The sequence below is a fragment of the Staurois parvus genome, unplaced genomic scaffold (genome assembly GCF_062004578.1).
Source record: "Staurois parvus isolate SC_StPar_1 unplaced genomic scaffold, SC_StPar_1.0 ptg000014l, whole genome shotgun sequence".
Classification (NCBI taxonomy): Eukaryota; Metazoa; Chordata; class Amphibia; order Anura; family Ranidae; genus Staurois; species Staurois parvus.
In genome coordinates, this window is record NW_028317810.1 from 7,733,965 (window position 1) to 7,757,326 (window position 23,362).

Here is a 23,362-nt window from a genome sequence, read left to right on the forward strand (position 1 = left end):
TGAAACTGATCAAATCACCTGTGCAAAATAATGGAAATCCTGAAAACATGACCTGTTGGGGGTCCATGAGGACTGGAGTTGAGAAACACTGTTTTAAGGTCAAGAAAAAACTGTCATTTTGAGCGGTTTTTTTTTTTTTGTACTAGCATTTAGGCACGTTTTGCATATTTTTCCACCAGAAAACTGCTCTCAAAAATGCAAATCAGAAGGGTTTTTTCTCTGCCTCTAAACACAGAGCTTAAAATATGCCTCTAATCATCATAATGTACATGGACACAGGATAACATTGAGGTGCTTCTATGGGTAAACCACTAAACTCCTCTAGAAGCAGTGTTGTTTTTTTTATTAAGCCAGTGTGCATGGAGCCTTAAAGTGGAACTTCACTCTCTCAATCAACATTGACTATTTTGAATCCTTATGCTGCTAGCTTTAGTAAATGGATAGGAAATTATATCCTATTTACTTGCTTTCTACATATCTATAGTTACTTCCTAGTTTCAAGGCCTAGGAAAATGATGTCATACATCCCAGCAGTCTTCAGGAGGGGAGGAGGGGTTTTCTCAGCTAAGTGCACCCTCTTGCCTGCATGCCTGAGCTAAGGGCAGATGGCTTGCAGGAAGTAATTGCTACATTAATCATCTTCCCAATCAATGAATCCTCTACTCAAGATGGCCAGAAATGCTAGGGGGTGTTTTTCTAATTGATTTCTAAGCTAAATAAAGAATGGAGAGATGGATGGATGGGTGAATTTGCTTTGAATATTAAAAATGAATTATGTAGTGCTTTTGGTTAGTGGCGCTCAGATGCTGTGCAGTTCCACTTTAAGTGTAGAGCATCTCTAAACTTCCAAAACGTAATGGTTTCTGACAATGTTTTGCAAACGAACACTTCTATAAAAATTTTCTGTCACTTTTCTTATAAAAAAAAAAAAGATGTTGCAGTTATTTTTGTAGGTAATATCCACTATTTTTGCCCGCAATGTACTGCAGATACGTGGCAGCTGCAGGCAAAGCGACGTAGAGGTACATCGCTCTGGCTGTGCTAACACGGGGGCACAGCCGCGACAGATATGTCCTGTGGATGAAGATCCCGTTGAAAGGGACCCAATGCAATCACATGATCACAATGTTAGCAAAGCTGGTATGAATCAATCTGATTCATAACAGCTCTGCTTCTCTTCCTGGTGAGCTGTGGTTGGTTCACAGCTCTCACATGATACATGGGGCCAATCACAGCACCCTGTACCATGTGAGCAGCTCTAGCCAATCACAGTTCACTATTATATTGAACTGTCATGAACATAACACCTTCATGACAGTTAAAAGCAAGCTCTGCAATGATCTGCATTGTCAAAAAAAAAAAAATCCCTGATCACCCACCAAAAATAGTACAAGGTTACTATGGTAGCATTGCACTTCTTTGATAAAAGTATTTTTAAATAAAAAAAAAATAAATACTATATTGTGAATTTTTTTAAAAAAGTTTTAAGGGTTTCTTTTTTATTACTACTTGCCGACTGCTTGCCAGCATTGTGTGGGCGAACAGTGGCTCTGGGCAAAGCGATGTAACCTTATGCTGCTTTATATTTCGGATTGTGCCCGCACCCCTGAAATGCAAGGATAGTAGAATAGGTTTTCTCTTCCAAAACCCTGTGACATAAATGATATCTACAAAATACTCACTATGCCTTTTATCAAATTCCTTGGATTGTTTACTTTCCAAAAAGGGGTCATTTGCGGGGGTGTTTGTACTATGCTAGTATTTTAGGGCCTCTGGAACTGTGATATGTAGTGAGGAAGTGATATGAGGAAATATGCCCTTTGAAAGCCTGAAAGTGGTCATTGGATTTTGGGGGTCTGTATGTGTATAGGCTACCAAAAAGTGTCTCGCATGTGGTATCTTAGCACCTCAAGAAATGTGATAGGCAATCAGAAAGTTAAAGCTGCGTAAATTCCAATATAACTATCACACAAACCAATGAATATACACGTATTGGAATTTTTTTTACCAAAGACCTGTAGCAAAATACATTTTGGGCTAAATTTTATGATTAACTTTGAGTTTATTGGATATTTTTTGTAGCTGAAAGTAGAAAATATCTTTTTTTTTTTTTTTCCAAAATTTTCGGTGTTTTTTCGTTCATATCACATAAAATAAAAAACCCAGAGGTGATCAAACACCACCAAAAGAAAGCTCTTATTTGTGTGAAAAAAGGGCATAGATTTGTTCCAAAATTTTCGGTGTTTTTTCATTCATATCACATAAAATAAAAAACCCAGAGGTGATCAAACACCACCGAAAGAAATCTCTATTTGTGTGAAAAAAGGGCATAGATTTTGTTTGTGTACAGTGTTGCACGACCACGCAATTAGCAGTTGAAATAGCATAGTGACGAATAGCAAAAAAATGGCCTGGTCAGGAAGGAGGGGGGGGGGGTAAATCTTCTGGAGGGCAAGTGGTTATATTTTGTATTACTATGATATATGATGGTAATCAACAATGTTCATTTGGCACAACCGTTAAATCCTGCATGTTTGGTATGAGTCACAAAGCCATTTGCCAACCAGTCACGTACCTGGTACACCACTGGACTTCAAGTGGTTGTACCAAGATGATGCCTGCAGCTGCAGACATCATCCCGTTTCCGTTTTTAGAGCCGATGGTCGGCTTTCTTGTGATAGCAATCGGAGCAGCTAGCTAGCCACTCGATTGCTATTACAAGCAGCTGGAGGGGACGTCCCCTCCCCCCCTCCTGCCTGCCATCTTCTGTGGTTTAACGGGATCTCCCATCCCACCAGGAGTCATAATCGACCAACCGTTGCTATTGCTGGCTAGTTCGGTTCTGGTAAATAGTAACCCAGACTTGATGACCTGACATCATTTCCAGTTTACTTGGCGCCATTTTAAAAAACTAAAAGATTTTAAGGGCAGAGGAGGTATTTGGGGTCTTATTGACCCCCAGATCCCTCCATAAAGAGTACCTGTCACAGGCCTATTGCTGTCACAATATTGTGACAGCAATAAAATGATCAAAAAAGATTTTTTTTAAAGCGACAGAGTAAAGAAATAAAAGTAAAATGCATCCGTCCCACCCCCCGTGCTTGCGTACAAAGGAAAACGCCTGCTTTGGTTGGTAACCTGTAAAGGCTTTCAAAGTGTCATCTATGGATAGTAACATTTACGTCATTTGTTGGCATTGCAAAGGCGTGCACAAATATTAAAGCGTGACATGTTTGGTATCTATTCACTTGGTGTAACATCATATTTTATATTTTACCAAAAAATTGGGCTATGTATTGTGGGGTTTTTTTGCATTAAAATATTTCACGAAATATTGAAGAACTGCTGCACAAATACCGTGTAACATAAAAAATTGTAAAACCCACCAATTTTATTCACAGAAAGTGCCAAAGAATGCCTGGTCTTTAAGTAGATAAATTAAAGGGGGAGGGGTGAGGAGGTAAACATTAGTCTGGCGCCAACTGCACTGTGGGCCAATTTTTTGTTTGCTTGCTGTATTTTTATTTTTACTCTTAATTATCTTTAGCAAACCGTAGATTAAATGTTCTGGACCTCTGAGTGTTGTAATGTCTCATTACTTAGTCTCAAAAGATTCATAACACCACATGAAGTAATGAAAGCCTCTGTGTTTGAGTCTGCCTAGTCTCTATGGCATTAAGTGTTTAACTGTGTCTCTACAGGGCAAGTTTTACCTACTGATCGAAGAGCTGAGCCAGCTGGTCCGTTCCCTGGTGCCCATCCAGCTGTGGTATAAATATATCATAGGAGACGATCCTTCCAGCACCTACTTCTTAGGAAGCATCCTTATAATCCTATACAGTCTTTGTAAGGTGAGTTATACTCTTTCCAGTGCATTGTGGTAAATGTTCCAAATGCCCCTCTGTCAGAGAGAGTACGTAGTTTTTGACAACAGCTTGTGTGTATTTTTAGTATATACAGTGAAGAAAATAAGTATTTGATCCCCTGTTGATTTTGAATGTTTGCCCACTCAAAGAAATGATCAGTCTAAAAATCAAATGGTAGGTGTATTGTAACTGAAAGACAGAATAGCAACATAAAATTCAAAAGAAATGCATGTCTAACAATATATGCACTGATTTCATGTTCATGAAGGAAATAAGTATTTGATCCCCTTCACAAACAATTAGTTAGTACTTGGTGACAAATCCCTTGTTGGCAATCACAGAGGTCAGACATTTCCTGTAGTTGGCCACCAGGTTTGCACACATCTCAGGAGGGATTTTGGCCCACTCCTCTTGGCAGATCCTCTCCAAGTCATTAAGGTTTGGTGGCTGACGTTTGGCAACCCGAACTTTCAGCTCCCTCCACAGATTTTCAATAGGATTAAGGTCTGGAGACTGGCTAGGTCACTCCAGGACCTTAATGTGCTTCTTCTTGAGCCACTCCTTTGTTGCCTTGGCCTCGTGTTTTGGGTCATTGTCATGCTGGAACACCCATCCACAACCCATTTTCAATGCCCTGGCTGAGGGAAGAAGGTTCTCACCCAAGATTTGACGGTACATTGCCTTGTCTCGTCCCTTGATGCGGTGCAGTTGTCTTGTCCCCTTAGCAGAAAAACACCCCCAAAGTAGAATGTTTCCACCACCATGTTTGACAGTTGGGATGGTGTTCTTGTGGTTATAAGCAGCATTCCTCCTCCTCCAAACACGGCGAGTTGAGTTGATGCCAAAGAGCTTGATTTTGGTCTCATCTGACCACAACACTTTCAACCAGTCCTCCTCTGCATCATTCAGATGTTCAGTGGCAAACTTCAGATGGGCCTGGACATGTGCTTTTTGAGCAGAGGGACCTTGCGGGCACTGCAGGATTTCAATTCTTGTCGGCGTAGTGTGTTGCCATATGCTTTCTTGGTGACTGTGGTCCCAGCTGCCTGGAGATCATTGACAAGATCCTCACGTGTAGTTCTGGAATGATTCCTCACTTTTCTCATGATCATTGACACTCCACAAGGTGAAATCTTGCATGGTGCGCCAGACCTAGCGAGACTAACCGTTGTTTTGTGTTTCTTCCATTTGCAAATGATTGCACCAACTGTTGTCACCTTCCCACCAAGCTGCTTGGCGATAGTTTGGTAGCCCAGTCCAGCCTTGTGTAGGACTACAATCTTGTCCCTGACATCCTTGGACAGCTCTTTGGTCTTTGCCATGGTGGAGAGTTTGGAATCTGATTGTTTGATTGCTCCTGTGGACAGGTGTCTTTTATACAGGTAACAAATGAGATTAGCAGCACTCCGTTTAAGAGACTGCTTCTAATCTCAGCTTGTTACCTGTATGAAAGACACCTGGTATCCAGAAATCCTGCTGAATGATAGGGGATCAAATACTTATTTCCCTCATGAATATGCAAATCAGTGCATAATTTGTTAGACATGCATTTCTTTTGAATTTTATGTTGCTAGTCTGTCTCTCAGTGTTACAATACACCTATCATTTGATTTTTAGACTGATCATTTCTTTGTGTGTGGACAAACATTCAAAATCAGCAGGGGGTCAAATACTTACCGTATTTTTCGCTCCATAAAACGCACCTGACCATAAGACGCGCCTAGGTTTTAGAGGAGAAAAACATGACAAAAAATATTCTGAACCAATGGACTGCAGATATAGTACAGGAAGTGACCAGACACTGCAGACACAGTACAGGAGATGACCAGAGACTGCAGACAGTACAAGAGATGAGCAAAGACTGCGGACGCAGTACAGGAGAAGGACCAGAGACTGCGGACACAGTACAGGAGAAGACCAGAGACTGCGGACACAGTACAGGAGATGGACCAGATACTGCGGACACAATACAGGTGAGGGACCAGAGACTGCGGACACAGTACAGGAGATGGACCAGAGACTGCGGACATACTACAGGAGATAACCAGAGACTGCGGACATTATACAGGAGATGACCAGAGACTGCGGACACAGTACAGGAGATGACCAGAGACTGCGGACATAATACAGGAGATGGACCAGAGACTGTGGACACAGTACAGGAGATGACCAGAGACTGCGGACAGTATAGGGCAGGGGTGTCCAAACTTTTTTCAAAGAGGGCCAGATTGGATGAAGTGAGCATGGTGGAGGGCCGAACATTTTTCTGAACATTCTTTGAACCATTACAATTAAATGCAAATAAATAATTTTATGCCAAGTTAATTGCAAACGACATACTTTCATTTCATAACATTAAGATCAACTGACAGCTGAGTTTTCACAATGTATTGAAAATAAATTTAAAAAAAACTTACCTGCACTAATGTGAATGTTGAAAAAGGTAGCTGGAGCTGAAGTCTCTGCTCGGCAGCCGGGAGGGGAAGAGAAACACACTTCACGCTGGAAGCCCGGGCCTGACGTCACCGCCCTCTGTCGCTCCCAGCGCGGCGCAGTCACGCATGCACACTGCTCTCAAGCAGAAGACTGTCTGCCACAGAAGGGAGGGCCTTGCGACAGCCGCATTTACACAGACCAGGGAGAACGCGCCGCAGTCAGGCATGCGCACTGCCCTCTGCTCTCAAGCAGAAGACTGTCTGCCATAGAAGGGAGGGCCACATCACACAGAGCAGGGAGGGCTGTTGGAGGGCCGTATTAAACCGACCCCCGGGCCGTAAATGGCCCGCGGGCCGGACTTTGGACATGCCTGGTATAGGGGATGACCAGAGACTGCGGGCATAGTACAGGAGATGACCAGAGACTGCGGACAGTACAGGAGATGACCAGAGACTGCGGACAAAGTACAGGGGATGACCAGAGACTGCGGACAAAGTACAGGGGATGACCAGAGACTGCGGACAAAGTACAGGGGATGACCAGAGACTGCGGACAAAGTACAGGGGATGACCAGAGACTGCGGACAAAGTACAGGGGATGACCAGAGACTGCGGACATAGTACAGGAGATGACCAGAGACTGCGGACAGTACAGTGGATGAACAGAGACTGCGGACAGTACAGGGGGTGACCAGAGACTGCGGACATAGTACAGGGGATAACCAGAGACTGCAGACAGTACAGGAGATGACCAGAGACTGCAGACAGTACAGGAGATGACCAGAGACTGCAGACAGTACAGGGCATGACCAGACACTGCAGACCTTTAGGGAGGGAGGGGGAGCGGGTACCTGAATTTGACAGGTACCCGCTCCCACTTCCGCAGAGTTCTCCTTCCTATACTGTGGGCACCTGACTTTGACAGCCAGGTGCCCACTGTGCATGCGCGAGAAGCGCTGAGCTTTGTGAATGGCCCGGCGTCTTTTGGGACCTGTCATGTGTCCCAGAAGACACTGGATTATTCACAAAGCGCAGAGCTTCTCGCGCTAGCGCAGTGGGCCCCTGGCTGTCACAGATGCCGGGCGGGAAGAAGCTGGCGCGGGAAGACTACAGCGCTGGACCGAGGAACAGGTGAGTTCCTGCCGCAGAGAACAGCTGAGAGGCCGGCCCGATATTCTGACATGGTGACGGCGGAAATACCGGACCTGCCGCTTTATATTCACTCCATAAGACGCACTGACATTTTCCCCCCTTTTTTGGGGGGAAAAAGTGCATCTTATGGAGCAAAAAATACGTTCACTGTAAATATGCAATATACTCAAAGGGATTGCTGAAAGCTCTGTGAGGTCAGGATAGTCTTCTTTGTTTCTCCAAACAGATCGTGTACTGTGAATACACGATCTAATAATAAACAGGCTGACCTTCACGCTACCTCAAGGTTAGGGACTTTTAGTACTGCTGACCAGCACCCTATGAAAAAAATACGTATTACGTTTGTGTGCGGAACTTTTCAAAGTGTATGTGTAGCCCAAATTTAGCATTTTTGGATAGAGTAGTAAGGGTTACAACCCTGTCAATTTATTTTTTTTCTGGCTGTCCCACCGTGAAGATTTACCTTCACCTTCTGTCTCCAAGATGCAACAAGAAGTAAAGGGAAACCCCTCTCAGACAAATGTTATCCAAATAGATATCCTCATTGGAAGATTTGTCTTCACTTTTGTTTTGGAGAAAACTGTAAACTTTTTGCTTTCCCATCACTTTCTGCCTCAATGACAATGGTCACCAGGGCAAACAGGGTAAATCTATCTAGGAGGTACACAGACAACAATGCAACATGATAGGGATTCTAATCCTACAAAACCCCACAAAATTAGCTATACATACATTTTGAAGGAAAAGGGGATACACAGGGCATCTTTTTGCAAATGCTAGTTGTCTGCATCCAACTTTGGTACTTTGAGCCAGAAAAAAAGAAGCATGCGTCCAGTGAAGTCAAGACCCCAGATCCCTCTGCTTGTTCTAATGTTGTTTTCTCAGAAATAATTAAATTTATGAGATCAGGATGACAGCCAGAATGAGAGTGTTTAAGAATGAGATAACATGACAACCCATATATTCCTTTCAAAGCAGGTTTCCTTTACCCTGTGCAATTACTTTGTTATCCAGGAACAATTGATTTGGGTGTTGTACAGTGAATTGTGTCCTGTACTGGTAGTAAACCTATGAATACACTCACTCATTTGGACCCACCCAACTAACCGCCCACCTTCACCAATATCACCGTCCCTGATAACCTGTCTCATCCACGTTTGGGATTCCTCAATCAGAAAATATATAATTTCTTCCAACCACGGTCCTATGACTCCAATCATGGCAAATTCAAAGTTCCCACCAGGGATGTATTGCAAATGTTTTCTACAATGGCAAGACTCAAATTCCTCTCCCATTCAGCAGGCAATTGGCTCTAAAGGGATTAAAACCCTGCGGGAGATCATGGCCCCTTCCTCACCACGCAACGAACAGCCACTGTACTATTTCCAATGCTGACACTTTTATCAAAAGCACGAAACGACAGGTCGGCTCCACAGGGACCTGACCCCATTTGAGGATCTATACCTTTTTGACACGCCATTTCAAAACCATATGACAATCTCCTGTTTAGCACCTTCCCCAACCGCCATTTCTATGTCCAAGACTGGGAGCGGACACTGGGACATGCCCGTTCCTCGGAAGACCTGGATAAAAATGTTTTCTTTGCCTTTAAACTAACTGTAGCCACACAGGCACAAGAGAGAAATTTCAAAATTATGACCAGATGGTACAGAAGCCTGGTCAATTTCAGACCAATGTTGGAGATGTGGAGTGTCACAATTCTCCATTTGTAGTGGTCCTGCCCCAGGATCAGACCTGCATCAGCTAAAGAACTGATTCCTCCATCCAAATAATCAAGGTGACTCCCCGGTCTCAGAATACACTGATCAGCAGCCGCAACCATTGATCGAGAAACATTTTGTAACAAGCCCATTCTAACGATCGACTTCTGTTGAGTGGGAACGACCACACATGCATCGAAATTTGGCTGGTCCCTGTTGAATCAGTCAAATTTCAATCTGTCTTTGGCCAGCTCAGGGCCGGGCCTAGCCTGTGATGTGGGAGTGCAAAAAAAATGTCGGGGGGGGGGGGGGGCAGAGGATGCAAGCTTAGCAAGACAGTGTATAGGAGTCATTAGGACAATATACAGGGTAGGGTCATCAGTTTATAGGGTAGTGTACAGAGGCCATTAGTTTGTAGGACAGTGTACAGGGGGTTTCCAGGGCAGTGTACAGGGGTTAACAGGGCAGAGAACATTGGGCATCAGGGCAGTGTGTGGTGGGTCAGTAGGGCAGTGTACAGGTGGGGGGGGGGGTCAGCAGGGCAAAGAATGGGAGATCAGCAGGAAAAAGTACAAGAGTCAGTAGGGCAGAGGATAGGGGTCAGCAGGGTGGAGAACAAAGGTTATCAGGGCAGAGGACAGGGGTCAGCAGGGCAGGGTACAGTGGGTTAGGAGGGTAGAGGACAGGGATCAGCAGAGATGACATAATCACTTCTAGCAGAGCTCCTCCTTCCATCCTTGCACTGCATACAGCCTGGGCACTCAGCAGATCTCCTCCTGCCCCCCTCAAAGCACATAACTGAGATTGGATTCACTTACAGATACAGGCTCAATCTGCAAAGTTTGTAGATGGCTACTGCAGCTACTCTGCCATTCTAATCTAGAAATTTCAGAGGTCAGAACTGCAACATAGCAGCCAGCTAAACACTGTGCAGATGGAGGCTGTGTCTGTAAAGGAATCTGATCTCAGCTATGTGCTGTGTGGGGAGTAAGAGATTTATTGGGTACCCTGTGTGCAGTGCCGGGACATGGTCATCCAGCGCCCACAGCGAAAATGACAAACTGCATCCCCCCCAGTGTGTGAGCATTATGTCTCAGCATAAATCCCTTCCCCCTAAAGGAAAAAAAAAACATGGATCAGCACATTCACCCCTAATCATACATTTCATCTGCAAAACAACATTCTCCCCAAACAAAAATTCCCCCTCCTCCCATTCCAGATCCCCCTCTCAGCACAAAACGGGCCCCCCAATCAGCCCTCATAGTACACATCCTCTTTCCCCTCAAATTTCCCATCCTAGCACAAGCTCTCTCCCCAAAATCCCCCGACTCAGCACAATTCCCCCCAGCACACATTCTCTCGCACAAATCCCCCTCCTACAATAAATCACCCTTGTTGGCCAATCCCCCCCATCCCCATTGTGTAACCAGTACAATTCTCCCGCATGTAAGGCCTGTAATAAATATGAGGGAGATGTTTTACTTTCCAGAAGATTTGATTTTCTGTCTATGCAGTTCTGAGGTCCAGATCTCAGATTACTTTACGCTGTCTTGTCCGATTATTGCTAGTGATGTTTAAATCTGTTTGTATTGGTAAGAACAATTTGAATATATATGGTTGGCATTATACCAGGATGAACAATATTAAACAGTATACAGTTATATGAATGGAATTAATTCTTGCTTTTATTCCAGTCCTTTGACATCTGTGGACGAATCGGAGGCCTGAGGAAAGCATTGAGAATACTATGCCATCCGCGGGTACTCTTATCAATAATACAAATATGTTTCCCTTGACCAGTAAAGATTGTGTCCAATTAATATTTTAACTTTGAACAAAGTGGTTTGATTTCCCTTCAGAAGTTGTCAGGGATTTTAGCAGTGAGATTTCTGCTCCTGAGATCCTTAGTCTATTATCTTGCTACAGCCATTACAAAGAGGGCTCACTTTTTCTTTGGATATCTAATTTACTGTACAATCAGAAGTATGCAAACCCTGGCAATGAACTTCTCTTATTTGCTCACCCGTGGAAATGTTTTGTTCTAACTGTTCAATAAGTGCAAAAAAAAATCTGCTAACCATGCCCTTTGTTCAGAGTTGTCCTGTGTTTTGTACACACTTTCTGTGTTATTTCAAAGAGAGTAATCAGTCCTTCTAGCTTTTATTTTGCAACTACAGAGTGATTAGCTTTTATGTTTTAAAGATGGAAGTGTGTGAGATTTAAGTAGTTTAGCAAAAAAAAAAAAAAAAGGTAGAGCTAACACCACTCAGTGCACAAAAGTGCTGTGTGTTGTCAACCCACAGCAGGACTAAAGCTGGCCTTACGCTAATAGATTTTGAAGCATATGCTCGTACAGATTCTCAGTACATTCAATGATTGACAAGTGCCAATCAAAAATGCTTCAAATTTTCATTTGCTTTAATTATTCCATTTTGGAATTAATAATTTTCCAAATGAAAACCACACTCAGTGTTAGAAATTTGTACGAGAAAAATTTTCCATTCTGCTCTTTCGATCTTCTCAAAAAAATGTAAGTAAATTCTACTAGTTTATGGGCAGCTTTATGGTCTGAGTGCACTTCTAGCATATCAACAGGTATTTTTCTGTACTTGCATGGTCTTTAAATGGATAAAACATGGGTAATTGTGCATGTATGGCAGAGATGTACAACTTAGAGATTATGCTACAGGAATACTTCTTGCTGTGGTTTGAGGTGTGATACACCTTGAATAGGAAGACTAGGATCTTCCTTGGAGAGATCTCACCAGTCCACTGATTGAACAAAAAAAACTGACTTATGCATGGGCTGCCTAAAGGATGAATCACTCTCACTCATTCAAAAGTGTGTTATGTGTGTGTAAATCGTGCTTCTGTTATTGAAGTCTGTGCCCAAGCTTTTTACAACATTAAATTAGAAGTTTACTCAAAACCTAGTTATCTCTAAACCTACTCACAGCCATATTCTAAAACTAATCTATCTAGCCCTATAAAGAAGAAATCACTATACTTACCTGTTCCGCAGCCACTCCGGTCCGGTCCCATGCTGAGCTGTCAGCGGCGGCTTCAGTGGGTAGACGTGTGCAGGAGAGGCAGCCTAACACAGAAGCCCCATAGTAAGTCTAGGGGTCACATCATTTCCTAGGCACTTCACAGCTGTTGTCGGTTCTCTCCTGCACACAGCATCTGCCGCTGGAGACTCCACCAGAATGGCTTCAGAAAAAGGAAGGCATACCTTGGTATAGCAAAAAATGTGTAAACTGAAATGCTGTTTCCCATAGGAATGCATTGAAAACCAATTAATCCGTTCCTGAGGTCACAAAAAAGTAAACACTACTAAAATACCGCATTAGTTATTTTATCAAGGCATGCAGTATTTTAGTAGTGACAACCATGTGTCAATGTTTCAACTGTCTGCGGGGTTCCCCACTGACAGCTGAATGTAAAAGAATTGCCGGCAATTAAAAAAAATACATAAAAAATGGTGTGGGGTCCCCCCTCCCATCCATACCAAGCCCTCCGGGTCTGGTACGGATTTTGAGGGGAACTCTCACGCCAAAATTTAAAAAAAAAATGGCATGGGGGTCCCCCCTAAAATCCATACCAGACCATTATCCAAGCATGCAGCCCTGCAAGTCAGGAAAGGGGGAGGACGAGCAAGCGCCCCCTCCTCCTCAACCATACCAGGCCACATGCCCTCAACATGGGGGGGTTGCTCCCCCCACCCCCCAAAGCACCTTCTCCCCATGTTGATGGGGACAAGGGCCTCTTCCCCACAACCCTGGCCAGTGGTTGTGGGGGTCTGTGGGCAGGGGGCTTATCGGAGTCTGAAAGCCCCCTTCAACAAGGGCCCCCCAGATCCCGCCCCCCCCATGTGATTGAGTATGATTCATTCATTCATTCATGACCCTGTGAATTAGGTGGATGCCTTTCTCACAGCCAACAACTGGATAGTGCACCTGAATAATGTACATTGTATAGTGGCATTTCAGTATAGACAATACTCTATTTTTGTTATGCTTAATAATTTATAATTTTGTGCTTATTCATATTTTAATGTGCAATGAAGTATGTGTTCATATATTTTCTGCACTCTTCCTATACAGAAATATGGTGTTCGTGCCAGCAGCCAGCAATGTAGTGAAGCTGGGGATATATGTGCTATTTGCCAGGCAGATTTCAAAGATCCCATAATCCTAATGTGCCAGGTAATATAACCTTTGTTTTCATTTTTTTTTTTTTTTTGCTGCAGATAAAGCATATTTAATCCAGCTGTCTACTGATTAAAAAAGAAACCATTAAATGTATTTTAGATGCAGCTAACATATTCCTGAATCTCTCTTGATATTTTCCTCCTGTAAGGCCATGCACAGCAGCACTCAGACCAGGAGAGGGAGGGTTGGCAATTTGAGCTATTTCACACTAGCCCACACTGTACATTCCAGTTGCTGGTCTAAATTCTAAATGGCACCCCCACGTATCTCAGCCTGCAGTGCAATCACGGGTGTGAGAACAGCAGGAAAACCGCATGGGGCCATGTTTTTAAAAAGGTGTATGCACCTTTTTTGTGTGGTCGGTCCACATGGCACAGTAGCACATTCATATTAATGGGCTGTCATACCCGAGCAAACATGGGCTGCACGACACGCACTAGTGTTAACCAGGTCTCAGGCGTTTTCTTTGCAGTGTTGGCAATGGACATGCTTTCAGAAAGGTAGAATATAGGGATGTCCTCATCATATCTACAAAATATGTAAAAGTAAAAGGAAGGTGGATACTTGTGCAAAACAGAGCTAATGTAGACGATGCTGTCTGGCAATAGTAGCAGTGTGGACAAAGTATGGATGTTAGTGCTTGCAATATTACCTACTAACTAAAAGATTAATGTGTTTCTGTTCTCTCCAAATTGCATGTGCAGTAGTTAGAAATGGTCACTTCTAGCCTGATTGTAATTTAGATACTGCTTTATCCACTCTTAAATTTCTGTGCATCACTATAAGGTCCCAGCTGTCACAGTATCACCTAATCCTTTATGTGCCTCTTCCAGTACCACCTTTAGTGAGTGTAGGCTACCACAAGTGGTAGGCTTCATTTCTTGCACACAGGAACACTGAGGCAAGCATTATTTATTCTTTTCTTTTTTCTTTCAGCATGTGTTCTGTGAGGAGTGTCTTTGCCTTTGGTTTGACAGAGAGAGAACTTGCCCACTCTGTCGTTCTTTAGCTGTGGAAACCCTTCGCTTGTGGAAAGACGGTTCCACTTCTGCTCATTTTCAAGTGTATTGACACACAGGGCTATGACAGAATGTAGGTGGATGTGGCTGTACGAAGGCATTACTGGGGAGTGCACGACAATTCCCTATTTTTCAGTCAATCTTAGAGATTTTGCAGAGTATTAAAGCATTATCCAAGTGAACTGAATTGTGTGATGCCTTTTGATATTTCTTGGGAAACTGTAGTACACAAACCCAAGCATTCTGCCCCAAATTTGTTTCATGCATTCTTGTTAGTACTGTTTATCAAATTGCGGAGCACATTTAGCATTATACACCAAGCTGTGGAGATGCAGTTTATTATAGTCTTTAAAGGTTTGTATGCAAAAGTAGGTCATCAAAATCGCAAGTACAGCTGGCAGTTCAGAGGCTGCATTTGGCCTGCTTTGGAATACAGTTGTGCTCAAAAGTTTGCATACCCTTGGAGAATTGGTAATATATATGTACCATTTTAAAGAAAACATGAGTGAGCAGGCAAAACACATTTTTTTAATTTCTAATGGGATTCATATTCAAATGTAGGTCATTACAGAATGGCACAATCATAAAACAAAACATGGCAATAAGTTAACAAAATAAATGCCCCCTGTTCAAAAGTCTGCATACCCTTAGTTTTTAATACTGTGTATTGCCCCTTTTAGCATCATAGACAGCTTTAAGCCTTTTGTAATAGTTGTCTATGAAGCCCTGAATTCTTGCAGTTGGTATAGCTACTCATTCGTTTTGGCAAAATGCCTCCAGGTCATTTGGTCATCTTGCACACGTTTAAGATTTCCCCAGGATGGCTCAATGATTTTAAGGTCAGGAGACTTTGATGACCACTCCAGAACCTTCACCTTTTTCTGCTGTAACCACTGGAGGGTCCACTTGGCCTTGTGCTTATAGTAATTGTCATGCTGGCATGTCCAAGAGCATCCCATGTGCAGCTTTCATGTAGAAAAATGCAAATTGTCTGCCAGTGTTTTCTGATAACATGCTGCATTCATCTCACTATCAATTTTCAAAAGATTTCTCATGCCTTTAGAGCTCACCCACCTTCAAAACCTCAGTGAGCCACCACCATGTTTCACAGCATGGTATTCTTGTCGCTATAGGCCCTGTTGACCACTCTCCAAACATAGCGCTTATGGTTGTGACCATAAATCTCTATTTTGGTCTTGTCACCCCATATTACAGTGTACCAAAAGCTGTGAGGTGTGTCAAGGTGTTGTCAGACGTATTGTAACTGGGCTTTTGTGTGGCATTGGTGCAGTAAAGGCTTCATTCTGGCAACTCGATCATGCAGCTAATTTTTGTTCAAGAATTGTTGTATTGTGCTCCTTAAAACAATCGCACCATCTTTTTCCAGAGCAGCCTGTATTTCTTCTGAGGTTACCTCTGGGGTCTTCTTTTTATCCCAAGCAATTCTTGTGGTCGTTTCTTAAGAATTTTTAATAAGGGATTGAACCGTACTGACTTGCATATTCAAGCTTTTGGATATCTTTTCATATTTTTTTCCATCTTTTTAAAGTTCTGTTAGCTTGTTACACAGATCTTTTGACAGTTATTTTCTGCTCCCCGTGGCTCAGTTCTAGGCTGCTCATTACATCCACGTAAGAGTTAACAAACTCATTGACTATAACACCCATACGCTAATTTCAATTTCAAAAGTCACAGATGTGGGGAAATAACCTTTTAATTGCCATTTTAACCTGTGTGTGTCACCTTGTATGTCTGTTGCAAAGCCAAACATTCCATGGTATGTAAACTTTTGATCAGGGCCATTTGGATGATTTCTGTTATTATAATTTAAAACGAAGCCAAACAACTATGTGATAATAAATGGCTTCATATGATCACTATCCTTAAATAAAATACTTTTTTTTGTCATGATCAGTCATATTTTTAATATCATTGCCAAAATTTCACAATTTCTGCCAGGGTGTGCAAACTTTTGAGCGCAACTGTAAGTCTCCATTCAGATGTTTGGGAAATAATTGCACAGGCGTGAGTAGAGGGGCAAGAATTCTGCAGAGAGGCTGTAAACACCATTGGAGGCCACCCCTCAGGTAGAGGTAAAGGGGCAACAGAGTGGGAAATTTTGTCTTAGAATAGGTTAGAAACTATGGAGAGGATCTGGAGTCAGTTGATCTTGCTTAAGTGAAAGCAGATTGAAATTATGGAATAACTTGAAGGCTTAAAGTGAAGCTATTTACAATCCTGGATAAACTCTATGTTCATTTCTTTATTTGAAAATAAAGATGTTTTATGGACTTAAATACAGACTTGATTTTGCTTAAGATCGTGTACATGTGTGTGTTATATATATGTTTTCCCAGTTGCCCTCCAGGACAGCATATGAAAGACAGAGGTTCCTCCCTAGACAAAAAACACACTGTAAAGCTAAAGGTTAAAAGGTTGTCCTTCCATTGTCATCGGTTTTTTATGTTTCCTCCAACCAGAAGAGTCATGTTGGTGGTGGTGGTGGTGCCTTTCATATGGTGACCAGTGTTAACCATCCTTCTTTTCTCCCCTTCCCCAGTCCTTACTAGGGATAGTGGAGTAGTGTTTCCTGTCCTCCAGTCTCTTAACCCCCCCAACACTACCTAAATCAAAGGTTCACTCCAGCTACCTCTCCTTCAGCAGTTAGAGACATCCCTTCTAGGGAATCTAGAATTTGTGCACAGTGACCTTGCTGTGGATAGTGCTTCCAGACCCTCTAAATTTAAATTGTCCTTGTAAGATGAAAGTTCAACTTCTCCTGCGTGATCAAATGTATCGGTGTCTTCTGGAAAATGAATTGTTTCTCCTGTGCACAACGTACAGCTGATTCTATTTTGAGAACAGGGGCGGACTGACCATTTGGAAACTCGGACTCTGCCCGAGGGCCTGGGGTCAGTAGGGGGCCCCATGAGATGCCCCTGGTACCTTTTTTCATAGGCTTTTTTGAGTTTGGGCAAGGACACAGGGGCCCCATGATCCCCTATTGCCTGGGGCCCCATGAGTTGTCAGTCCGCACCTGTTTGAGAAAATGGGATCCTGAGAGAGAGCCATTCTTCTTGACTAATCTTAAGCACAGATTCCCTTTTGTATTTCAATGGTTTTTATTCATTTTAAACAGTATAAAACAGAGGCAACAAAACACACCCATGCAGGGGCTATCAATTGCACCAATAAAAAAGGCATAATAGAGCAGACAACGCTCTAATTCCAATAAGGCAAAACGTATGCCCACGCAGGGGCTATCAATGGCACATAGGTTACAATAACATCAATAAGACTCTGACTATCGCAACTAAAGACAGTTGTCCACTGTCACATCAAAACAAACAGAAAAGGAGAGAAGAAGAGCAGAGAAGAAAGGGAAAAAAAAACAAAACAAAAAAAAAAACCAAAGAGCAGCGGTCCACGAGCGCCAATACCAAACTCCATTACCTCCCCACACTGGCCGGGGGGAGCGTGGGAAAGGCGTATTGCAACCACGGCTCCCATACTTTCAAAAATTTATGTTGAGAGTCGTTGCATATACTCGACATCTGTTCGTTGAGCATCATAGTAGTCATACGATCCCGCACCCCCTGGAAAAGTACAAACGGACTCTTCCAGGCCTGAGCAATTGTCCTAGTAGCCGATAAAAACAAATAGGAAGCCAACCGCTGCTGACGAGCCAAGAGGCCCGGTATGGGGCAATGAAGCAAAGCATACCGAGCATCCCGGCGTATGGAGAGATGAAACAAAGTGAAAAGGAGGCCAAACACACGAGACCAAAAACGAACCAACCTCGAGCATGACCACCAGATATGCAGTACATCGCCACGATGGCCACAACCCCGAAAACATCGATCACTACAGGCAGGGTTAGCCTGGGCCAGACGAGCCGGAACCCAGTACCAACAGAACAATACCTTGTAGTCTGCTTCCAGCGTGGTCGTATTAAATGAACATTTAGCTATGAGTGACCAGGCCCTACTCCAGTCCTCCGGATCCACAGCCACTCCCAGGTCGCGTTCCCACTGAACAACATATGAAAGAGAAGTGTGAGACAAGCGTCTGTTCAAAGCTGCGTAAAGAAGGGAGATAAGGCCCGGGGCGCCCGGGTGCTGCTGGCAAAGCCGTTCAAAGGCAGATTTCTGATATGGGAAAGCAGAAGTGGCCCTCAGGGAAAGTAGCCAGTGCCGCAATTGAAGGTACCGAATAAATTCCGCTGGGGGAACATCCCGAGACTCCCGAAGGACATTCCAGGCGGGAAAGGACCAAAAAGTCAAAAAGTGTTGCACCTGTGCGAAACCATGAGCCACCCACCAAGAAAATGCCCTCTGGCAATCTAGACCCGGTGGGAAAAGAGGGTTGTTAATGATTGGAAGCAAGGGCAAAAAGGGTGACATCAGGCCACTGGAGTAACGTACCGAGTCCCAGACTTGTAGGCCATGGAGCAACATCGGACTCAGCGCCATAGGGCGCAGGGCAGGGGGAAGCCATAGGAGTGTCGACAGTGCGATAGGGGCACAATTAGGTAGTTCCAGCAGGACCCAGAGAGGAACATCGGAGGAAGCGTGCAACATAGACAGCGGGGCAATCTGGCTCGCCTGATAATACTTAGCTACATTGGGTACCCCTAGACCACCCTGGAGTCTATGAGCAAAGAGCGTATTTCTAGAAACTCTGGGGTGTTTATCGGCCTAGATAAAACGCATGAACTTCGCCTGAAGCAACCGAAGAAAGTGAGGGGGAACCCGCATCGGGAGGGTGCGAAAGTAATATAACAATTTCGGCAAGATGGTCATTTTCACTGAATGAACCCGTCCTATCCAAGACAGGTGCGGAAATTGCCAGGAATGCATAAGAGAAGATAAAGAGCTAAGCAAAGGATAATAATTTGCAGCAAAAAGGGAGTCATAGGTGGGGGTCAAGCGAATGCCCAAGTATTCCAAAAAAGAGGAAGCCCACCGGTAAGGGAAGTGGGATTGTAGGCGCGAAACCAAATCTGAAGCCAAAGTAATATTAAGAGCGACGGTTTTATCCAAGTTGATATGTAGACCCGAAATCAAGGAAAAGCGCTCAAGAACTCGTTGCAAGTTAGGAAGCGTCGTCAGAGGATTAGTAAGGGTCAAGAGGGCATCGTCCGCAAAGAGGCTCAGCTTAAACTCCTGTCCCGCGTATGGAACCCCCGATATATTGCAATCGGTCCGGAGCGCTAAAGCCAGTGGCTCAAGCGCCAGGACAAAGAGCGCCGGGGACAGCAGGCAACCCTGCCTCGTCCCTCGCCCAACAGGAAAGGGATCCGAGAAATACCCAGCGTATTTAACGGAGGCCGAGGGAAAGGAATATAAGGCCTGAATCCAAGAGAGAATAGAATCCCCGAAACCCCAACGATACAGCACAAACCGCAGATATTCCCAAGATAGAGAATCAAAAGCTTTATATATGTCCAAGGACAGTAGGAATCCTGGGATTTTCCGTTGTTGCAGAAAATGTATAAGATGGACCACCTTACGGACGTTATCACCCGCCTGCCTCCCGGGGACGAACCCTACTTGGTCCCGGTGGACCAGGCTACACAAATATTTATTGATGCGAAAACTAAGGATCTTGCCCAATATCTTCAGGTCTTCATTAAGAAGAGAAATGGGCCGGAAGGCTTGCGGTTCCTGGACATCGTCGATCGTCTTAGGAATCATAGAGATATGTGCCCTAAGTGCGTCCGGAGAAGGCAAAGAGCCCTGTCGTAACTCATTGAAATAGGCCGCTAAGAAGGGCGCCAATAGGGCTGAGAATTTTTTATAATAGAGACCGGAGAAGCCGTCGGGACCTGGGGCCGCGGTGGACCGTAAAGATTTGATCGCTTGGAGCACTTCCGGTACGGTGACACCAGCGTTGAGGGCTGCCTGTGCTGCCTCGGTTAATCCGGGAAGATGGAGGTCTTGAAAGAATGCCTCTGCCTGGGCCACAGGGAAAGGCTCTGGGGCAGCATAGAGGCGCGAAAGGAAGTCCGAAAATCGGGAAACAATCTGCTGGGGATTAGAAGTACAGCCACCTGTGGAAAGTCGAAGTCGAATTGGTTTATGGGGTTTCCCCACAGAATTGAGTTTCCTGGCTAGCATGGGACCGGGCTTATTAGCGCAGGAGTAAAATTTGTGTCTGGTCCAACGCAGGGCCCGTTCCGCCTCCGAAGAGGCGAGGAGGTCCAATTCTGTCGCCAGAGCGTCCCAAGCGCGTTTATGGGCCACGGATGGAGATGACTTCCAACGCGCATCCGCAGAGGCCAGGAGAGAATGAAGCTCCAAGAGTCGGCGTTCCCGCTCCCGCTTCCGGACCACAGCCAGCTGTATAACATGACCCCGCATCGTGGCCTTATGCACTTCCCAAAGGGGCACTGCTGAAGAGACCGATCCCGAATTTTCCGCAAAGTATGTTCGTAAAAAGAATTCTATTTGTTGGCAGGTAGCCTGAGTGGTCAGCAAAGAGTCATTGATGCGCCAATGAAAAGGGCGCCGTCCTGACCCAGAAAGGGCAAGGAGGAGTACCAAGGGATCGTGATCTGACCAGGGTGAGGAGGGAATAGTTATCCGTCGGACCGAGGGGAGCTGCTGGACCTGCATGAATATATGATCAATTCTACAAAAACTGTCATGAGGATTGGAATAGAACGTAAAGTCGCATTCAGTTGGATGAAGTTCCCTCCAGACGTCCGCTAGCCCCGCCGTCCGCAAAAGAGAGCGCATACGTTCCTCTAGCACCAAGTCATGAGAGGGGGTCGCTCCCCGTGCGTAGCGCCTATCCAATGTGGAATCCAAGGTAACATTCGAATCCCCCATAACAAGAAGAAGACCCTTAGAGTGTCGAGAAACAATGGTGCAAAGATGCAAAAAGAATTTATGCTGGAAACGGTTAGGCGCATAGTAAGAGACAAAGGTAACCTCCTGGTCCCAGAGGGTGCCTTGCAGAAGCAAATACCTGCCTGTGGGGTCCGCTATATGCCTAGAACAGACAAAGGGGAGATTGCGTTTAAAAGCTATCAGAACACCCCGGCGCTTCTCAGGAGCCGAGGCTGTGTAAAAGATGGGATAGTGAGGTGAAAGATAACGCGGAGCGGAGGAACAGATTCCCTTTTGAAGAGGATACTGTGTGCTTGTGGAGTAAGAACCCTTGCTTATACACACCTTTTTCTATAATGTCCAAAAATATGCACCTTGCTTTTGAAGATTTGGGCATTCTGAAGGATTTAATGGAAAAGAAGAGTTCTATCGTTCTTAAAAGGGCTTGGGACTCCATTATTTCTAATCTCAGTATCCGCCCTGGCTATAACCTGTACAGCTAGGAATTAAGTATTTTGGCTCTTTTAGTTGAAGCCACCACTAAAATTAGGCATTTCAAGTCTGTAAACTTTACAGCGGATGTTTCTTCTGGACCTTTGAGAATGTCAGCCAGATCCTGGGACCTGTTGAATTAATTCCAACATGGTCTGTGGCTTAATACTTGGTTGGGTGACTCAGATTCAAAGCTTCGTTTATGCAGCTTGCCTTTTAAAGGTGATTTCCTGTTCTGCCCTGAATTGAAGATTACGCTTTAGCTCACAGCCAATAAGAGAAAAAACTTTTTGGTTAATAAGGAAAATCCTTTTAGCTAAAGTTTTTTCAAGGCCCAAGAATGCCTTTTTTTGGATGCATCCAAAGAAATTACATATAACAAATATTGGTCAAGCAAGGAAGAAAAGGGTAAGGTGGAGGTCTTCGTTAACCCTCTCAACCAGCCCTCCAAATTCTAAAAATTCCTGTGGGAGGAAGGTTAGCAGACTTCCACAGTTGAAGTAAGTGACCTCCTATCGTTTTAACTTGGGGATGAAATTTATCAGTACTCCCCTATAGAAAGTTTCCTGTCAACCAGAGAAGTCAGGAGTGCTTTCCATTTTTTTGGGAGAATTGATGAACCATCTCAGTTTATGTTGTGTGCAGGGCAGAGGTTTCTACTGTCTTCATTGTCAAGAGTCTATCAGGAAAGTTCTCATTGATCCTGAATCTCAGGCCCCTAAGCAAGTTAACAAGGTACACATTTCACATAGACTTGATCTTATCCGTAAAATCAGTTCTAAAAGAAGATTCATGATAACCTTAGATTTAAGAGAAACTTATCTACATGTACCCATACAAGACTGCTTACAGATGTTTCTGTGCCTAGCAATGAAGTTGAAATTTTCTCGATTCAGAGCTCTCTCTTTCAGACTGTTTTCAGCACCAGGGATATTCTTTAATGTGGTGGAGGGAAGCCCTGCCCTGCCCTACTTCAGATCACAATTGTACTGTATCACTGATCTGGGATAGCTATTCAATGCGAAAAAAAAAATTAAAAAAGTCAATTTCCTGCATACTCTATCAAGTGCCAATTTTCAAAGAGTTTTCTGCCAGAATACAAGATTTAGAATGTCAACACCAAAGGCAGTCGTGCAATTGTAGGGAACTGAATACAGCATGGAGAGCTCTGAGCTATTTTCAAGAGGAAGCCAGAAGGCATCACCTACTATTCTTTTCAGGCAATTCCACTACAGTTGCGTATATAGGAGGCTTATATCATGGAGGCAATGGACGATAATATGCTTCATTTGGGCAGAAAAGAATTTGAGTTCTCTGCTACCCATCTAAAGGGTTTTCACAATTACCTGGCAGATTTTTTTGCCTTACAGAACAATTCCAAGAGGAACCTTTTTTCTCTCAGCCCCAAAGATTGTGCAGTTGGCATAGATACTCTCACCAATCTAATTACACATTAACCTGTTTAGACTGCCTCTGCGGGTTCTTCAGAATTTTTACTTTGAGAATATAGAAATAAATATAATTGCTCCATTCTTGCGAAAGAGACCTTGGTTTTCCATTCTGCTACCACTAGCCAGTGCTTTGGCCAGGCTTCTTCCAGAGAAACCAGTTCTTTCCTCTTAGAAGCTTAGCT

General features: G+C 44.0%; 1 protein-coding gene across 1 annotated transcript in view; it reads left to right on the forward strand.

The window, feature by feature from the left end:
- RNFT2 (ring finger protein, transmembrane 2) overlaps positions 1 to 16,701 on the forward strand; it is an 86,763-nt gene extending 70,062 nt beyond the window's left edge. The window contains exons 7-10 of the mRNA XM_089677076.1: positions 3,702 to 3,851; positions 10,869 to 10,934; positions 13,278 to 13,379; positions 14,322 to 16,701. Coding sequence (XP_089533202.1) covers positions 3,702 to 3,851; positions 10,869 to 10,934; positions 13,278 to 13,379; positions 14,322 to 14,456 — 453 coding nt within the window. The 3' untranslated portion in view covers positions 14,457 to 16,701. The remainder of the gene's footprint in view (positions 1 to 3,701; positions 3,852 to 10,868; positions 10,935 to 13,277; positions 13,380 to 14,321) is intronic.
- Positions 16,702 to 23,362: the final 6,661 nt, after the last annotated feature.